The following is a 17,505-nucleotide window of genomic DNA, read 5'->3' as shown; positions in this document are numbered from 1 at the left end:
TTTTATACTTTTTTTTATTATGACTTTATATACCTACCACAGCCACTGGAACAAACTATTCCAGTGCCTACATCAGCTGTCTCTTCCAGTTGCCACAAGGTCTTTTTCCTGTTGTCTGCTATATACAAATTACAAGAATAGGGACCCCCTTAGAAACTTTGGTTTGTGAGATGCATGCAGTGTCAGAGTGTAGAACTACCACCATCCATCACCATCCAAGTTTTGAACAAATTCCTCAAGCCAATGCAGGCCTGCAGTCGTTTGTTCTTTCTTTCAAACTCCAACACAGCAACAAAGTAGTTAAACAAATCAACCCCAACTTTACACCCAAGTTCACACCTATGTTGATGTGTTATGCTTTAGAGTAAACATTTGTCTGTCCCATTTTTTTAACCAGGCAAAAGTTCCAATGCAGAAGATCAGAAGTACATTTCAAAACCAAATTCCACATTAAAAATATAAATCATATCCAAATCTAGTGAAATTTTACCATGGGTAATCTGGCCTTAATCAGCAGAGTTGAATACAAGGGCAATGTGATACATTTACCAGATGTGGTGTGGTTTAAAAAAAAAAAAAACACCACTTTAGGCCATATTATGTGCATAAACACACCTATCAGCCACCACCCCACCTCAAAAAAAAAAAAAACAATTTGCAAAAAAGGACATAATTCAGTAACAATGATGATAAAACCAGGAAAGTGGGTAAGCCTTGTAATCACAAAAGAAATACAGAATTTCTTTATTTCATACAAAAGGTTTACTGGAAAAATGTCACACTCCAACAGTGCAAGAAAGTAGCACCTACACCTAAATACAACAGCTAAATACAAGTGTTAAAAGACTTACAATTTTAATTTCTGATTTTCCAGTCTATGCAATTAGAAATAGTAGGTATAAAAAGCAAAAAACCCATCTGCCACTGTAGGCCTTTTATTTGCAAATATTGTGACAACCTAAAGAACAAAGTTTAGTGTAAATGAAATAACAAATTAAATATTTACTAAAGAGGAGTAGCACACCGTGGCCATTTGTTCCAGAGAGATTCAGTTTCCCTCTGAATGCAATTACAGGAGTCTCAGGGGGAACTGGTTTGCATAACAGTTAATTTTTTTTCTTTTTCTTCCTTAAAGGGGGTGCTGATGCCAGTGCATACCTACATCATTCCTGCTTACAATATGTCTACTTTTCCCTGGCAAACGAAGGGGGGTTTAAAAAATTTTTTTTTTGCTAGAAGCAAATAGTGCAGTTGTGCGTAGCTGAAAATGTGCTGGTGCAGAGTACAATTAGGGCAATACATTTAATAAAAATGAAGCTCCTACACCTAAAAACATTGCTAAAATTCTATTATCACACTTCTGTAAATACAAGCATAGTGTGTGTGTGTGTGTGTGTGGGGGGGGGGGGGGGGGGGGTGGAGATTTATTCCTACTTATCAGGAACATACATACACACATTCATACAAACTACAGCACCAATAAATTCAGACCACATTAACGACTGGAGCTGTTATCCTGATTTAACAATTTGTTAAAAATATATTAAAAGTCAATCCTGCTTCAGCTTTGTTAAATTCAATCTAGATGCACTGTTCTTGCATTAGTTCATCACAGTTCCCGAGTCATCACCGGCCACTGCTATACCCAGGGAAGAGTTGGGTCAGGATGGCCTGAAGGGACTTGTTCACTGTCATTTGGTAGGTTTTCCCAAGATCGTGCCGGCAAGCGGGACAAGTGTACACTTCTGCTTTGAAAGACCGCTGAAGACATTCCTATAAAAGAAACAGCAGCGATAACTTTAGTAATTGTAAAATAAAATGTTAGGGAATCCTCAAATCATATTCAAGTTAAATGTAATAAAACTAAACTTGCAAATGACTCACCCTACAGACGTTATGTTGGCACTCTGTGGTGATTGGCAGATAAACAACTTCTTGGCAACAGATACATAAGAAAACCTCTTCCACTTTTTTCAAGAATTGCTGCTGGGACACAAAGCTGGTTAGTAAACTGAGCCAACTATTACCACCCTCCAAACCCCAGTAACAGACACCTGGCCAGGATTCTGCTAAGTGTTATTAACCACATTTCCCAAGAGAGATTTTTGAAAACAGGCAAAACTGAGATGGAAAAAGTGCGTGTGTCTGCCTCACGTCCACACTGTCATTTTGAGTTCCTGAAAATTGAAGTTTTTGAAAACGTGACTGAGTGACAAGTCTTGTATTGAAAGTTTAAGAATGAATAATGTTAGGAGAGGAACAGATGTAAAAATAAAATAGAGGAAGAGAGAAAATGCTATACAGAGAGAATGAGTTTTAGAAAAAGCGCTTGAGTTGCTTTGCAAGTTGTGTGTAGATGTGGGTATTTGAGAAAAATCCTTGTCTTTGTGTAGCCTTTTTTTTTTTATATCTATTTCAGCCTCATGGTGGACCTTTAAACACAAAACAAATAGTGATAAAGAAAAAAGCTCTGAATCTGTATTTGCAGTTGTGTATTTGAATTGGATCAGGACTGAATAATTGATTGGCCCATCGGTGCTCTCACACCATCAAGCATTTTTTTTTATGTATAATGCTTATTTATATAATTTTTTTTTTATTTAAAACAAAATTATCATATGGGCAAAAAATAATATATTACATTAAATTAAATAATAATTACATATATTGTGGCACGTACTGGTCCAAGGGTTAGAGATTCCATAGCTTCATCCCAGAGTTTCTTATTGAGATCATCTTCCTTGATTAAGGTCTTCTGTTCTTTGGTTAGTTTGTAGGCCTCCACTTTAATCTTCTTGGGTGTGTTCTTGGACGGTGAGAGTTTCTCTTCTTCCTCAACTGAACCAAGAATAACATCATCCAATAAGGCACAAAGATAAATTTTCTCTGTACACCAATACAAACTAGGGCTGCAAAAATTTGTCAATATAATGCACGTTGATTATAACAATTTGTTAACTGGAATTATATTGTCGACGCATTGTTAAAGCCCTTTGCATAGAAGTGGTCTCTAATCAAATTTAATTACTTCATAGAATTAAATGTTCTTATCACAGTCCACAAAACCAATTCCCTTTTTCTAGAACTAATCCAACTACCAGCATACTTTTTTTTTTTTTTTTTTTTTTAAACAGTCTACAATCAACTGTTCTCTGGAAACACTAAACCAAACACACTTCTCTATCCTTACAGTTTACACTGTCCTGACCGTTTGCACAGCCCTTTAAAACATGGCTTTTTAAACAACCTAAAATATGAAGTGAAGTCTTCATAGTTTTTGGAAAGTCCATGTTTAGAGTTAATTTAAACAAAAAACAAATTAATTACATAATACTTCTCTCACATTGTTACTGGGTTTGTGTTGAATATTACTGTGTAGTAGGGATGGCCAATATATTGTTCACTATACTACCTGGGGGATATAATACTTTTTATAGTAATATTTATGTATTTATTTTTCTTCTTTACAGTTTTGAAAATGACCATATTCATTATATCAAGTTTGCCGAGGATACACAGGTTTCCATCTGAGTACATTTAAAACAGTACAAAAATTCTCTCGCACGCACACATCCAACTTTTTTCATTTATGTCCCTGCAGCAGTTCTCAGCACATTTGTCATGCACATTTAGGTCTACCTTTCTGATAACTAAGTCAACAAAGGAAAAAAATGAAACCAGTGAAGCTTTATTTAAAAAAACGCTGTTAAGACCATGACTTGTTTGAGACACGCTGCTCTCCCTCATCCAGAAGGAGGTGCTTTTGGTGTTAAAAATAAACACTAATACTTTGACATTATATTTCCTTATGGTTTTCATATCATATATCTGCATTTTTAGGCATATTGAGATATGAGTTTTGTGGTCATAATCACCCAGCCCTAATGTGTAGCCTTTTGAGCCCCCTCTCCCCTTTTTTTTTTAGTTAGATGAAATTTGATCATCTTAGACATGGCTCAAAGGCCACAGTCTCCAGGGGGTTAATCCATAACAGCTTTAACTCTTCTGGGAAGGCTTTCCACAAGGTCTAGGAGAGTTTATGGTGAATTTGACCATTCCCAAGCCCAATGCCTGAAAAAGAACTCTTTGTATTGCGCTTGGTGATTTAAGATTGGATAAGCTTGGATGCAGCAGCTTAGCCATAGAAACCCATTCAGTGAAACTCTACTGTTCTTGAGCTAAACTGAACACCCCTTGATGGTTTGGAGGTCTGTAGCAATTGGAAGCTGGTGACCTTGGCGCATTATGTGCCTTATCATTTGCTGACTCCACGCTATTATTTGACATGGCCTACCACTTTGTGGCTCAGTTGCTGTCATTCCCAATCACTTCGACTTTGTTGAAATGCCAAAGCCAGTTAATTGTTGCGGGTTTAGCAGTGAGAAAATTTCACAACTATACAAGTTGCACAGGTGGCATGCAATCAGGGTACCACACTGAAAATTCAAAGCTCCTTACAGTGACCCTTTCTTTCACAAATGTTTGTAGAAGCAATCTGCATGCTTAGGTGCTTCGTTTTATAAACCTGTGGCCATGGAAGTGATTGAACACCTGAATACAATGATGTGGACTGGTGAGTGAATATTTCTGGCATTATAGTTTAGCTCTACTCTAGTCTTCTGGATCCCTTATTAGTTGTAGAAATGTTATATTACGTGAACATTCATGAGAGGATGGAAGTGTTCATGTAAACCAATAGTCATTAAATATGTAGGATCTACATCAATGGTTACCTTCTGAAATTGGAACAAGTGAAAGATCTACCAGCATAAACACCAGGCTTAGGCTACATAGAAGAACAAAGCTGTGTACGTCCCCATTGTCTCCAATAGCATAAAATGAAACTGTTACTTAGATCATTTATTACATGCATTACAGTCTTAACCCATTGTTATTTGCTTCAGCGTTCCAAGACTGCACCTGCTGAATCAAATGTTCAAAAAATATGTATAAACAAAGTGTTATCACTGTAATTACCTTATCTTTATCCTCATACAGGGCTTTAAACTGTGCATATCTCTTGCTTATACTTCTGTTGGGAGCATTGTCTGATATTGATACTTCTAAGCCTATTCAAATATTCTACCTTATACTTAGGCGCCTGTACTTAAGTACGCTATGGTTGCACATTTCCACTAGGTAGCACAACTTGACAGAACACCAGGGTATAATGTGACTCTCGCGATTTTGTAATTTATAATCCGCATTAAAAATGTGTAATATCTCCTGTTTTGAAACCGAAACCATCAGAGATGCTGTCACAATTGCTCAGAGAGGGCAGGGACAGAGCAGCAGCACTACCGGTCAGGGACGCGAATTCAAGTGTTAATAATCACAGACACTAACCCTCTGTGAGAGTGGCTATATACATCCCTGCTTAACTAGCTCGCAAACCACTGAGGATACAGAATGATGCAGCTAAAGTAACTTAAAGGACTTGCATGGTCTTGGAGATCGACTTGTCAATTGCAATCGACTGGTTGGCAACCACTGACCTACATGCTGCATGAAAATACAATTGATATTTAAAAGCTATCCAACACCCAAGACTGGTCTATTAATTAAATTTCAGACAATTGATCTTGCCTGTCTGAGATTTCCTCTTCCTCTTGCCCTTGGTAGGAGTCACTGCAATCTCTTCTTCATTCTTATTCTCCTTTTCCTTCTCCTTAGCAGCCACAGCTTCCAGATAGCCTTCAGGATACTGTAGGCAAAATAATTTACTTGCAAAAAGAGTGTCTGAATGCATTTCATATTACAGTGACAGACACTAATGTTAAATAAAATATACAGGGTGGGCCATTTATATGGATACACCTTAATAAAATGGTAATGGTTGGTGATATTAACTTCCTGTTTGTGGCACATTAGTATATGGGAGGGGGAAACTTTTCAATACGGGTGGTGACCATGGTGGCCATTTTGGATCCAACTTGTCCCCCCCCACTGAAACTGGTTCAGTGATGGATTTGCCAAACTGTGGACACATGAAAATACACACTAATGAAGAAATATTAGTGGCTGTCTTAGCTTCATTCAGCAAGAGCCCACAGCGTAGCACTCGCCGTATGTCACTGGAGAGTGGCATCAGTCGAACATCCCTTCGGCGGATATTAGCTACTCATAAATGGCACCCTTACAAACTCCAGCTGCTGCAGCATCTCAACGTGGATGACCCAGATTGGTGCACTGAATTTGCAGAATGGGCAAAACCAAAATTGGAACAGGACCCCCAGTTTACACAGAAGATTTTGTTCAGTGCTGAGGCAAACTTCTATGCGAATGGTGAAGTTAAACAAAACCACCGCTATTGGTCTGACACTAACCCACACTGGATAGATCCCTCCAAGACTGCTGGAAAAAAACAACTGATGGTATGGTGTGGTATATGGGGTTCTTCATCAATGGAAACCTCAAGGCCACTGGATATGCGAAATTGCTACATGATGTTTTTCCCTCTTTATGCACTGAAGCTGGCATGTTCCCTGAGTTTTTCCAGCAAGATGGTGCACCACCACATTATGGGTGTCAGGTTTGAGCATTCCTAGATGAACAGTTTCCTGGAAAGTGGATTGGTCGTCGTGGGCCAATTGAATGGCCCCCAAGGTCTCCCAATCTGACCCCCTTAGACTTTTATCTTTGGGAGTCACCTGAAGGCAATTGTCTATGCTGTGTAGATATGAGATATGCAGCACCTGAAACTATGGATACTGGAAGCCTGTGCTAGCATTTCTCCTGTGGTGTTGCCATCAGTGTGTGAAGGGTGGGAGAAGAGGGTTGCATTGACAATCCAACACAATGGGCAGCACTTTGAACACATTTTATAAGTGGTCAGAAACTTGTAAATAACTCATAAAAGAATAAAGTTATGTTAAAACCAACACCATTGTTTTTCTTGTGAAAGTCTTAATGAGTTTGATGTGTCCAAATAAAAAATAAATAAATAAAAAGTTAGATCAAAAATGGCCACCACAGTCACCACCCATCGAGAAGTTTTCCCCCCTCCCATATACTAATGTGCCATAAACAGGAAGTTAATATCACCAACCATTCCCATTTTATTAAGATGTATCCATATAAACGGCCCATCCTGTACATTCATTACACTATTTAAAATTAGTACCTGCATGGTGAGGCCAAGTTTTTTAATACGTTCCTTGCCATCCCGAGTCCATGGGGCTGGTTCGTCATCATTTCTTTTAAGAAGGTATCTCCAAACCAAGAAACCAGATTTACCCTTCTCCGGCCAGTACTTAACCACCTGATTTGGAGAGGGGGGCACCACACCAAACATTTGAGACAGTCCATTCTAGAACAATGTTCCATACACTTTGTGCACAATTCATTCAGAGCTCTCATACACGTCAGTCAGATAATTGAAATCAAGGTTATTGATCTGTCGGTGCAATGTTCAATCATGCCTGTAGCACCAGTCACAGAGACACTAAAATTTTCTTAAAAGAGGGAATGTATAAGGGTTCTAAAATATTATTCTAATAAAAATGGTCTTAACCCTCTGGAGTCAGTGCTCCCGCCAGCGGGATAAATCAGAACTTACACCAAAACATGCAATTCTGCAGGTTTTTGTCCTAGAAACATAATAAAAATACAGCCAAAATCCATTTCAAATAGATGGAGGTTGAAGTAACAAGAGGCATACCTCAGACAGCAACCCTTGATGGCCCAGACTTTCATATGATAATAGTATTATAATCCGGTTGTGCTTATTGGTGGATTTCAACAGCCAAACGTGTACAAAATGCCCATTTTAGTGTGAAAACACATGCTTCTGATTTATATGACCAAGCGCAGAGCTCCAAAATGACACAGTCAAGCTTATCGGCTGCCTGAGGTGGAACAGCTTCATTTGTGATGAGTAAGATAAATATATTTGGCTCATTTTTCTAAAGCATGTTTGCCGTTGCTAATTAGCATTGATGTTACACTACATCAGTGTATACTCCAACAGAATCCACAAAGCTAACAGTAAATGTTTTGTAATTGCCCAGAGGAACATAGCACAGCTGACAGAGGGGAAAAACAGTTTGTATTAAAGTTTGGACGCTCTCTGTTGCTTTCAAACAGTCGTCTATAGCTCACAGCTTTGCTGCTCCAAAGCAGTGTCTTTGCCAACTAAAAATAACCACCATTTACAAACAAACAATTCAGTTGGTCTCACTGATGGGTTGGGGCTAATGGGCCATTAATAAAACATCACATCAGAGCTGTAGCAATATAGAAGAAAAACAAAATGGACTGTTCAAAATTTGTAAACACCAGTGTGTATTCACAATGTGTTTTTTCACCAAATATCAACACCTTTGAAAATAGGTTTTTGGAAATACATTTTTAGAATTAATTTAAACAAAAAACATATAATGACATACATAATTTTCTCACATTGTTGTTGGCTTTGTGCAGCTTTTTGGGAACAAAATTTTAGGTAGGTGAAATTTGTAAAACTTTCAAGGCATGTCAAATTACCTCAAAAACTACAGAAAAATCATTAAGGCTAGTGCACAAGATAAAGTTGTAGTGATGCACGATATGTTATTTGCTGATATGTGGATTTTGATTTTAAAAATCGATCCGATATTGAAACTTTAGCTGATATTACAACCAATAAACACCCTGACTGAACTGAAAACTGACAGATTTGTCATTTAATTTTTAAAACTATGCTGGTATTTCATGGTCAAACCTGAAATGAGAAAAAGAAAATTCAAACACCACTTCAGCTTTGCCTTAATATGTCAAAATGAAGTGTATTTAGCTGTTCATTTCCAACTGTGTTATGCAGCAGATGGAAAAAAAAATGAAAAAAATGGATAAATAAAATGACAGATGAGGACACTGTTTTCAAGTCTGTAGGCGTTTTCACTAAATAAATAAATATTCTCACACTCCCTTCACTCTCCAGGACAAACCTAGAGCTGCACTAATCAGCGCCTCTCTAGAAATCATTCATGTGGAACCATCAGTAAATGGTGTCAACTACATGTACCAAATGTAAGTTTATTAATTGTAATTACATTTTTAAGTACAGAAATAAATACTGAAGAAAAGGTTTGTCCTGTGACAGCTTATATTAAAAACATTTGTTTTACTTTAATCCAATGTGAATTGGCTGTAAATGCACAAAGACATTGTTTATTGTATCAGCCCAAAACATTCAATATTGGTGCATCCTTACAAATTACATATGCAACTTCTTTTGACAAGGGGACTTTTACAAACCCACCTTGTAAATGCCGTCATATCTGTTACCGTCTTCTGGACAATATTTGCTGTGTTTTCGACCCTTGGAACTTCGCACCACTCTCACAGGTTTCCCTGCTTTCCAGTCTTTGGCCACTGCTCCGTCTTTTTCATTCACTGGTGCATTGCAGTTCAAAGCCAGTGCCCTGAAATACCAAACCAGCAGAACCAAAATAAGACAGAATCAGTTGTTTAAGGAATATGACATTTACCTAATCATTTCAATGTAGTACATTTTAAACAAAGGAACAGATTGATGTTCACATTGATTTTAGAATTTAATATTATGCCTGTTGCCAGCAGTTATCTTCAAAATTTCGTTGTCTAAGCACTCACATTTCAAAGATTTACTGAATCCTAAAAGTAATCTAATATGACTGGAGTCTTTCTTGGGAGAAACCAACCTGTTCATATTGGTGAGTTTCTGATCGCAGGACTGTTCAGCAGTTCTCTTGTTACCAGACAGATCCCGACCACCAGAGCCCGTATATGTAAATTCATTGCCATCATCCTGAAAAGCATTTATGCTGAGAGTAAACTGCATTGATTACCAAACTGCACTCATTTTATTACTAATTACAACCTCAGCACCAAAATATGCTCCTCTATCCTGTACAATACAGCAACATACCACATCATCTTCGTAGCCTCCCGCCAGCACCAGAGAGTAGGCACCATCATTGCTTCTTCCATGAATACCAGCAACATGGGGCCTGTGGATTCCAGCTTCACTCACCTGTCATATGATAAAATAATTAGATAAGTGTACAAGCTACAAGCTTGCTCAAGAAGTGTAACTTTACATTCAATCACCATTTCAAGTATGCATTCTAATAAAAACCACAAGAGTGTTTCCCAACAGTACAAAAATCAATTAAGAGAAAATTTATATAAAGCTAATACACCTAATACAGCCTTAAATACGGTTTGAACCATAATAGGGGGGGAAGAAGGGCAAAAAAAAAAAAAAAAAAAAAAAAAAAAAAAAAAAAAAAAAAAAAAGTGACACCAGTGACACCACCAATGTGAATGGCTGCCTAAAGTCATAGCAACTCCAGAAAACATTCACCCAGCTCTGTTAAAATAACTAAAGAAAACATTTTCAAAAATATTCAAATTGGCATATGGGGCAAAAAAAAGGAATGGAATCAAAATATAACTTTGAATTGTCTGCGAATGAAGAGAACAGCTTGGTTAAACAGGGGCAAGATGGCAAAACTTATGCTACGTCACGTCCAAACAAGATGGCAAGTTTAGCGAAAATTCTAGAGTAGATACAAGATTTTTACTTGATACAAGCAACTAAACTATAAAGTCCGAGCTAAATAATGTTAACTTTGTTATGAACGCTGCCTTCTTTTATTTTCAAAACACGCCTCTGCAAGTTTGTGTTAAGATACAAAGTTGATAAAAGTGGTGACTCAGCAAGAGAAACAAGTAAATTGACCAAGAAGGGAGATCTCCACGAGAGAATATATATATATATATATATATATATATATATATAACACATATATATACACATACATACATACATAGATAGAGATAGAGAGAGATAGAGAGAGATAGAGATATATATATATATATATATATATCTCTATCTCGAGAGAGAACAAATAGGGTGCTTTTCCTGAGACCCTCTGGAAGCAAAGACAAGCCCCAGTCAATAACAATCAGATTTCTCTGCTACAAAACCAAAAGATATCCTACGTAAGGCCTGGGGATTGAAAGGCTTTCCCCTATAGCTATACTTCCTCTCCAGCCCAACACAGGGTCATTTAATAGAGAACCCTGCCCTGGAACCATATCTGTGTTCTTTTTTGGGCAGTAACTTCTCTTAAGTTTTTTTCTCTTTTGTTTGTTAATACCATAGCCATATAGATTATCCTTCTTTTAATGTGAATAGGTTGCTGAATCTAATGAAACATAGTAAAATCCTACCTAAAATGAAGAAAAAAAAAAAAAAAAAAAACCCATGTAGTATATTAGCAAGAAACTCAATTAAGTGATGAACACAACTAAACTTACTTTTTTCCACTCTTCATGTAAATCAGGACATCGGAGAGAAGTTGCTTTCCTTATATCAAGCAAGCTACTTTCAAAATATGTACAAAATGTGAGCTCCATGTAGTATATTAGCAAGAAACTCAATTAAGTGATGAACACAACTAAACTTACTTTTTTCCACTCTTCATGTAAATCAGGACATCGGAGAGAAGTTGCTTTCCTTATATCAAGCAAGCTACTTTCAAAATATGTACAAAATGTGAGCTAAGGAAGGTACATTTATCCTAATAAGAGGAAATACAGAAAGGTTACTCAATACTGTTACTCCATTATTAGGGGTCCAAGCACTGCAAATGCTGGAGCCCCATTTTTTTTTGTTCTGTTTTTTTCCACTTTTTTAGGGGTCCAAGCACTGCAAGTGCTGGAGCCCTATTGTTTTGTTCTGTATTTTCCGTTTTTTTTTTTTCCGTTTTCTCTGATGAAACTCGATGGGCAACCCAAACCGTAGGTCCTACAGACTTGTCGTTTGGTCAACTGGTAGTAAATCCTCCCGCTACTCAGGTGCAAAGAATCAGCCCGATGGTGGCGCTATATCTCCTACCCCGTGTGGCGTAGAGACGAAATTCTTTTTTCCCCTGATTCCTCAGGTCAGACCCTACAAAAAAGCCTCAACAATTTTTTCTTATAATATGCAAAACCGCACACATTGAGCGCGAGCTAGTCTCTGGAAATGTACCCAATATGGACATATGTGATATGACTAAAGGTGTGGACAGGGAGAATTTAACACCTGTTTCCACTCAAGCAGCTCTGCTCTGTCTGATCCACTCATAAAAGAACTATACACACTGCCATATCATCACATTGTCATTGTTACTACAGTGCTGAGAATGTATGAGCAACTGTCTCTGAATTTGTGTCTATAAGTTTGACCAATAATATATGTCTCTCAGTGTGGACAGTGAGTTGACACAGGTGTTAAAATCTCTAGCAGCACTGCTGTGTCTTATCCACTCATAAAAGCACTACACACACTGCCATATCACCACAACGTCAGTGTCACTGCAGTGCTGAGAATTATCCACCACCCAAATTATATATGCTTTGTGGAGGTCCTGAACATGTCAGAATCCAGGGTGAAATTCCAGAGTCAGTTCTGTGCTCTGTGCTTTCTCTGTAACCCAAGCCCCATGTTCACCTGTCTGCAGACCAGAAATTCACCCACTCATCTACTACCCCTTCTTACAATCCAGAGCACCAAGGATCACACTTTAAAGCACTACAAAATCTATCTTAAAGTGTGGCTCCTGTATCAGGAAATGTCATATGCTACGCTCTTGCTCTGCAAAGACTGCTTGCTTTCACACTGCTCTTCAATGGTCAGGACACTCATACCGCAGGTATGACTCAGGTGTTGGAGTTTTAAATCCCTCAGCATCACTGCTGGACAGAGAATAGTCCACAACCAAACACATCCAGCAGACAGTGCCTTCTGTCCACTGATGACGGACTCCAGTACAAGCAACTCCACATCATATCTGCTGTTTGGGGGTCCTGAACATTAGGGTGAGAAACCAGGGTGCAACTCCAGAGTGACTTCTGTGCTCTATACTGTCTCTGTCATCCGCTACTCCTCCATCTCATGCTACACCTCCAAAGAGATGCCAGAACAGCATGGAACACCCTACAAACTGCACAAACTTCCCCAAAAGCCCCTACTATCTCAAGACAGCTTGTATGCTAGCACATTGTTCTTCTACCAGCGAATACCAGCTTGGACTGCTGGACTGGGAGTAGTCCACAATCAAACACATCCTGCTGACAGTGTCCTGTGTCCACTGATGATGGACTCAAGTACAAGCAACTCCACTTGACATCTGCTGTTTGGGGGTCCTGAACATTAGGGTGAGAAACCAGGGTGCAACTCCAGAGTAACTTCTGTGCTCTATGCTGTCTCTGTCATCTGCTACTCCTGGCATCTCTTTGGAGATGTAGTGTGAGATGGAGAACAGCAAGGACCACCTTACGAACACTACACAAACTTCCCCAAAAATCCCCTTCTATCTCAGGACAGCTCGTATGGTAGTGCTTTCTTCTTCCACTAGTGAATACAGACTGTCACCTCTCCCCCTCCCCTCCCCCCTGCCAGTCAGAGAACACAGACAAAGAAATGTAGATATTCAGCAATAAACCCTAACCACCTCCTCATTTCTACGTTTAATGTCCATGCTTTCAGCACCACTGTCTACAGGAGCACTTTGTAGATCTAAATTTACAGAGAGGTGTCCACCTCTTCCTGTGCATACTTTCATTGCTCCTTTTCACATGTTCTACACTGGTCGGGACACACACAGAAGGTATGCTGAAAATATGAGCTACTGTCTCTGCCTTTATTTCTATAATGTGGACCAACAGAGTAGGTGTGTGTAACACTGTGGACAGTGAGTGGACAAAGGTTTTAAAACCTCCAGCAGCACTGCTCTGTGTGATTCACTCATAAGAGCTCTACCGACACAGACATAACCACAATGCCAGTGTCAGTAGAGTTCTGAGAATGTATGAGCTACAGTCTCTGCCTTTATAAGTTTGATCAATAAAATGTGTATCTACAAGTGTGGACAGTGAGTGGAAACTGGTGTTAAAATCTCCAGCAGCACTGCTGTGTCTTATTCACTCATAAGAGCACTACACACGCTGAGCTATCACCAAAATGGCAGTGTCACTGCAGTTCTCAGAATAATCTACTACTTACATCATCTCTGCTTTGTGGGGCTCCTGAACATTGAAATTTCACCTTGGATTCTGACCCAAAGTAAGTTCTGTGCTGTCTCTGTAAACCAAGCCACACGTTCACCTGTCTGCAGACCAGAATTTCACCAACTCATCCACCATCTCACAATCCAGCTCCACTGACACATCAGAACACCAAGGGTCGCATTTAAAAGCACTACAAAATGTATCCTAAAATGTGGCTCCTGTATCAGGACATTTCATGTGCTAATGTCTTACTCTGCAAAGATTGCTTGCTTTCACCCATGTCTTCAATGGTCAGGAAATCCATACAGCAGGTATGATTCAGGTGTTGGAGATTTAAATCCCTAGGCATCACTGCTAGACTGGGAATAGTCCACAATCAAAACACCTCCAGCAGCCAGTGTCCTGTGTACACTGATGACGGACTCCAGTACAAGCAACTCCACATCATATCTACTGTTTCGGGGTCCTGAACATTAGGGTGAGAAACCAGGGTGCAACTCCAGAGTGACTTCTGTGCTCTATGCTGCGTCTTCCGCTACTCCTCCATCTCACGCTACATCTCCAGAGATGCTAGAACAGCAAGGACCACCTTACAAACACTACACAAACTTCCCCAAAATTCCCCTTCTATCTCAGGACAGCTCGTATGCTAGCGCATTCTTCTTCTACCAGTGAATACCAGCTTGGACCCTGGGAATTGTCACTTGCAGCTATATTTTCTTTTTCTTCTTTTTCTCAGATGAAACGCGATGGGCAGCCCAAACCGTAGGTCCTACAGACCTACAAACAGCCGTTTGGTCAACTGGTAGTAAACCCTCCCGCTACTCAGGTGCAAAGAATCAGTGGCAAACCCCATGTGGCATAGAGACAGTTCTTTTTTTCCCCCCTGATTCCTCAGGTCAGACCCTACAAAAAAGCCTCAAGAACCCATAAGCTCCACCTACTTAGATTGAGCTAATTTGCATAATATGCAAAATCGCTCAAATTTTTTAGCCCAAACTAGTCCGTGGAAATGTACCCAATATGGACATATGGGTATCAGCAGAATCCTAAGAACCTGAACTTTAATAATTATTCAAAAAAAGTTGGAATTACATCTCTGCTCGGCTTCCAGACTCCGCCCAAATACAGGGGTTGAGCTCGCATTCCCCCCCCCCCAAAAAAATAAATAAATAAAATAAAAACAAAATCACACAAATACAGCTACAACTCACAAATGCTTTCTCTGAAAGTTACGATACTTCACATGCTTGATCCCTATAAGAGCTGGAAGACATGAGTACTTGGCTGTGCAACTGCAAGCCTAGGGGGCGCTATAACAAAAAAAATTTGTTACGCTTCACAGGACTGTGCCATTGACATGTCAATTGGTATGCATGTAGTAGTTGATGTCCTGAATGAGATTCTATGACAATGATGTCATATTCAAAAAAAAAAAAAAAAAAAAAGCCACCATCGGCCAATCAGATTTCAGCTTTTTAATTACCTTAATAAGTTCCTATCATCATGAGACTTTGCATGAAAGTTCATGCCAGCACCATAAGCCCATAAAAAGTTTCATAACGATAGCCACTAGGGGGCGCAATTCAAATTTTCTACATGAAAATATGGAATATCTCAGCGAAAATTTAACATATCTATAAGCAGTTTGCTTTCTTGCATACACTGCATAGTGTCTTACACTTCCAAAGTGAGTTCTGCGCTCTCTGTTGTCTCTGTAATCCAAGCCCAACCCTCACCTGTCTGCAGACCAGAAATTCACCCATTCATTCACTAAGACACCCTCTTAAAATCCTGGTCTGCTGAGACACCAGAACACCAAGGGTCACATTTAAAAGCACTACAAAATGTATCCTAAGGTGTGGCTCCTGTATCAGGAAAAGCCATATGCTAACCTCTTGCTCTGCAACAGATTTCTTGCTTTCAACCTGGTCTTCAATGGTCAGGACAGCCATACAGCTGGTATGATTCAGGTGTTGGAGATTTAAATCCCTCAGCATCACTGTCTGCTGGATGTGTTTGATTGTGGACCATTCTCTGTCCAGCAGTGTCCTATGTCCACTGATGACGGACTGTAGTACAAGCAACTCCACATCATATCTGCTGGTTGGGGGTCCTGAACATTAGGGTAAGAAACCAGGGTGCAACTCCAGAGTGACTTCTGCGCTCTATGCTGTCTCTGTCATCTGCTACTCCACCATCTCATGCTACACCTCCAAAGATATGCCAGAACAGCATGGAACACCTTACAAACAAACGGCACAAACTTCCTCAAAAAGCCCCTACTATCTCAGGACAGCTCAAATGCTAGCGCATTGTTAGAAAATACCAGCTTGGACCCCAGGAATTGCCGCTATATTTTTATTTATAATAAGCTATTTGTAATTGTACACCGTATAAAGAAATATGTCTTCTGCATTTAACACATCTGTGGCAGTGAAAACACATACACACACACTAGGGTCTGTGAACACACCCAGAGTGGCAGGCAGCCCAGGAGGGTTTGGGGGTTCAGCACCTTGCTCAAGGCCACTTCAGTCATGATGTTTCTCCTGGTGCTGGGGAATGAACCAGCAACCTTCTGGTATCAAGCCCAGTCCTTTAGGCCAAGGCTGCCCCCATTTATCTGCCGATTTTAATATACAACCCCAAAAAAAAAAAAAAAAAAAAAAAAAAGTATGGAATGCAAGTAACTTTAAAGAACAAATTAAAAATTGTTAGTCTTGAAATTAAATGTAGTTTCTTTGAGACATGTTGCTAAAATTATATATATATATATATATATATATATATATATATATATATATAAATAAAGCACTGACCTGTGTCTGAGCATGGCCACAAAAATCAACAAACCCCTGTAGGCAGGACTGTGAATCCACTGGCTAGAACTAAATGATGGACAGCCGCTGACTGACCAATGAGAAGCACATTCTCTGTTTGGGAGCCATGGAGTATCTGCCCCTCCCTCTGGCTGAGGGAGAGCAGCGTGTCTCAAAGAAGTCATGGTCTTAACAGCACTCTTTTTTGGAATTAAAGCAGTTTTAATTTTGTCCTTTGTTGACTTAGAGAGGTAGACCCAAGTAGTGAGTCGACGGTAGTAGTGGCCGATATCCGATATGTAAAGCCGATATTCCCATTCCTCAGGCAGTGAATAAACTAGAGGCATTTTCATGATTTATTTTTTACAGAAAGCCCTTCAAATTCATAAAATAAACAATTTAGAGGTCCTGAAATATATATGAAGTGGTCAAAAGCTTATGAAAACCACAAAAAAAAAGTAGGGTCTTATTTTTGAAAGAAAAAATGTTAGTGACTATAAACTGAATATTTCATGAGTACATTACTTTTTTTTCTTTTTAAAATTCTCTCTAGGGGTCTAGTTTCATCAGGTAAAATTTGGAGTTGATACCTCCTACTGATTTGAAGTTATTCAAGCTGGAGCAGACAGTGGACAGATGGCCTCTCCATGTCTCTTTAGAC

At 39.1% G+C, this 17,505-nt stretch overlaps 1 protein-coding gene across 2 annotated transcripts in view; it reads right to left on the bottom strand.

The window, feature by feature from the left end:
- Nucleotides 1-501: 501 nt before the first annotated feature.
- Nucleotides 502-17,505, bottom strand: part of uhrf1 (ubiquitin-like with PHD and ring finger domains 1) — a 32,835-nt gene continuing 15,831 nt past the window's right edge. Inside the window, exons 10-17 of one of the 2 annotated variants that reach the window (XM_066647500.1) lie at nt 9,890-9,994; nt 9,663-9,769; nt 9,242-9,404; nt 7,124-7,261; nt 5,587-5,704; nt 2,663-2,838; nt 1,885-1,983; nt 502-1,773 (exon numbers count right to left, since the gene is read on the bottom strand). In XM_066647500.1, coding sequence (XP_066503597.1) covers nt 1,627-1,773; nt 1,885-1,983; nt 2,663-2,838; nt 5,587-5,704; nt 7,124-7,261; nt 9,242-9,404; nt 9,663-9,769; nt 9,890-9,994 — 1,053 coding nt within the window. In that variant the 3' untranslated portion in view covers nt 502-1,626. The remainder of the gene's footprint in view (nt 1,774-1,884; nt 1,984-2,662; nt 2,839-5,586; nt 5,705-7,123; nt 7,262-9,241; nt 9,405-9,662; nt 9,770-9,889; nt 9,995-17,505) is intronic. The other variant, XM_066647501.1, reaches the window with a different exon arrangement.

The sequence above is a fragment of the Hoplias malabaricus genome, chromosome 16 (genome assembly GCF_029633855.1).
Source record: "Hoplias malabaricus isolate fHopMal1 chromosome 16, fHopMal1.hap1, whole genome shotgun sequence".
Classification (NCBI taxonomy): Eukaryota; Metazoa; Chordata; class Actinopteri; order Characiformes; family Erythrinidae; genus Hoplias; species Hoplias malabaricus.
The sequence above is the reverse complement of the archived record's forward strand: the minus strand, read 5'-3'. Positions and strand labels throughout refer to the sequence as shown.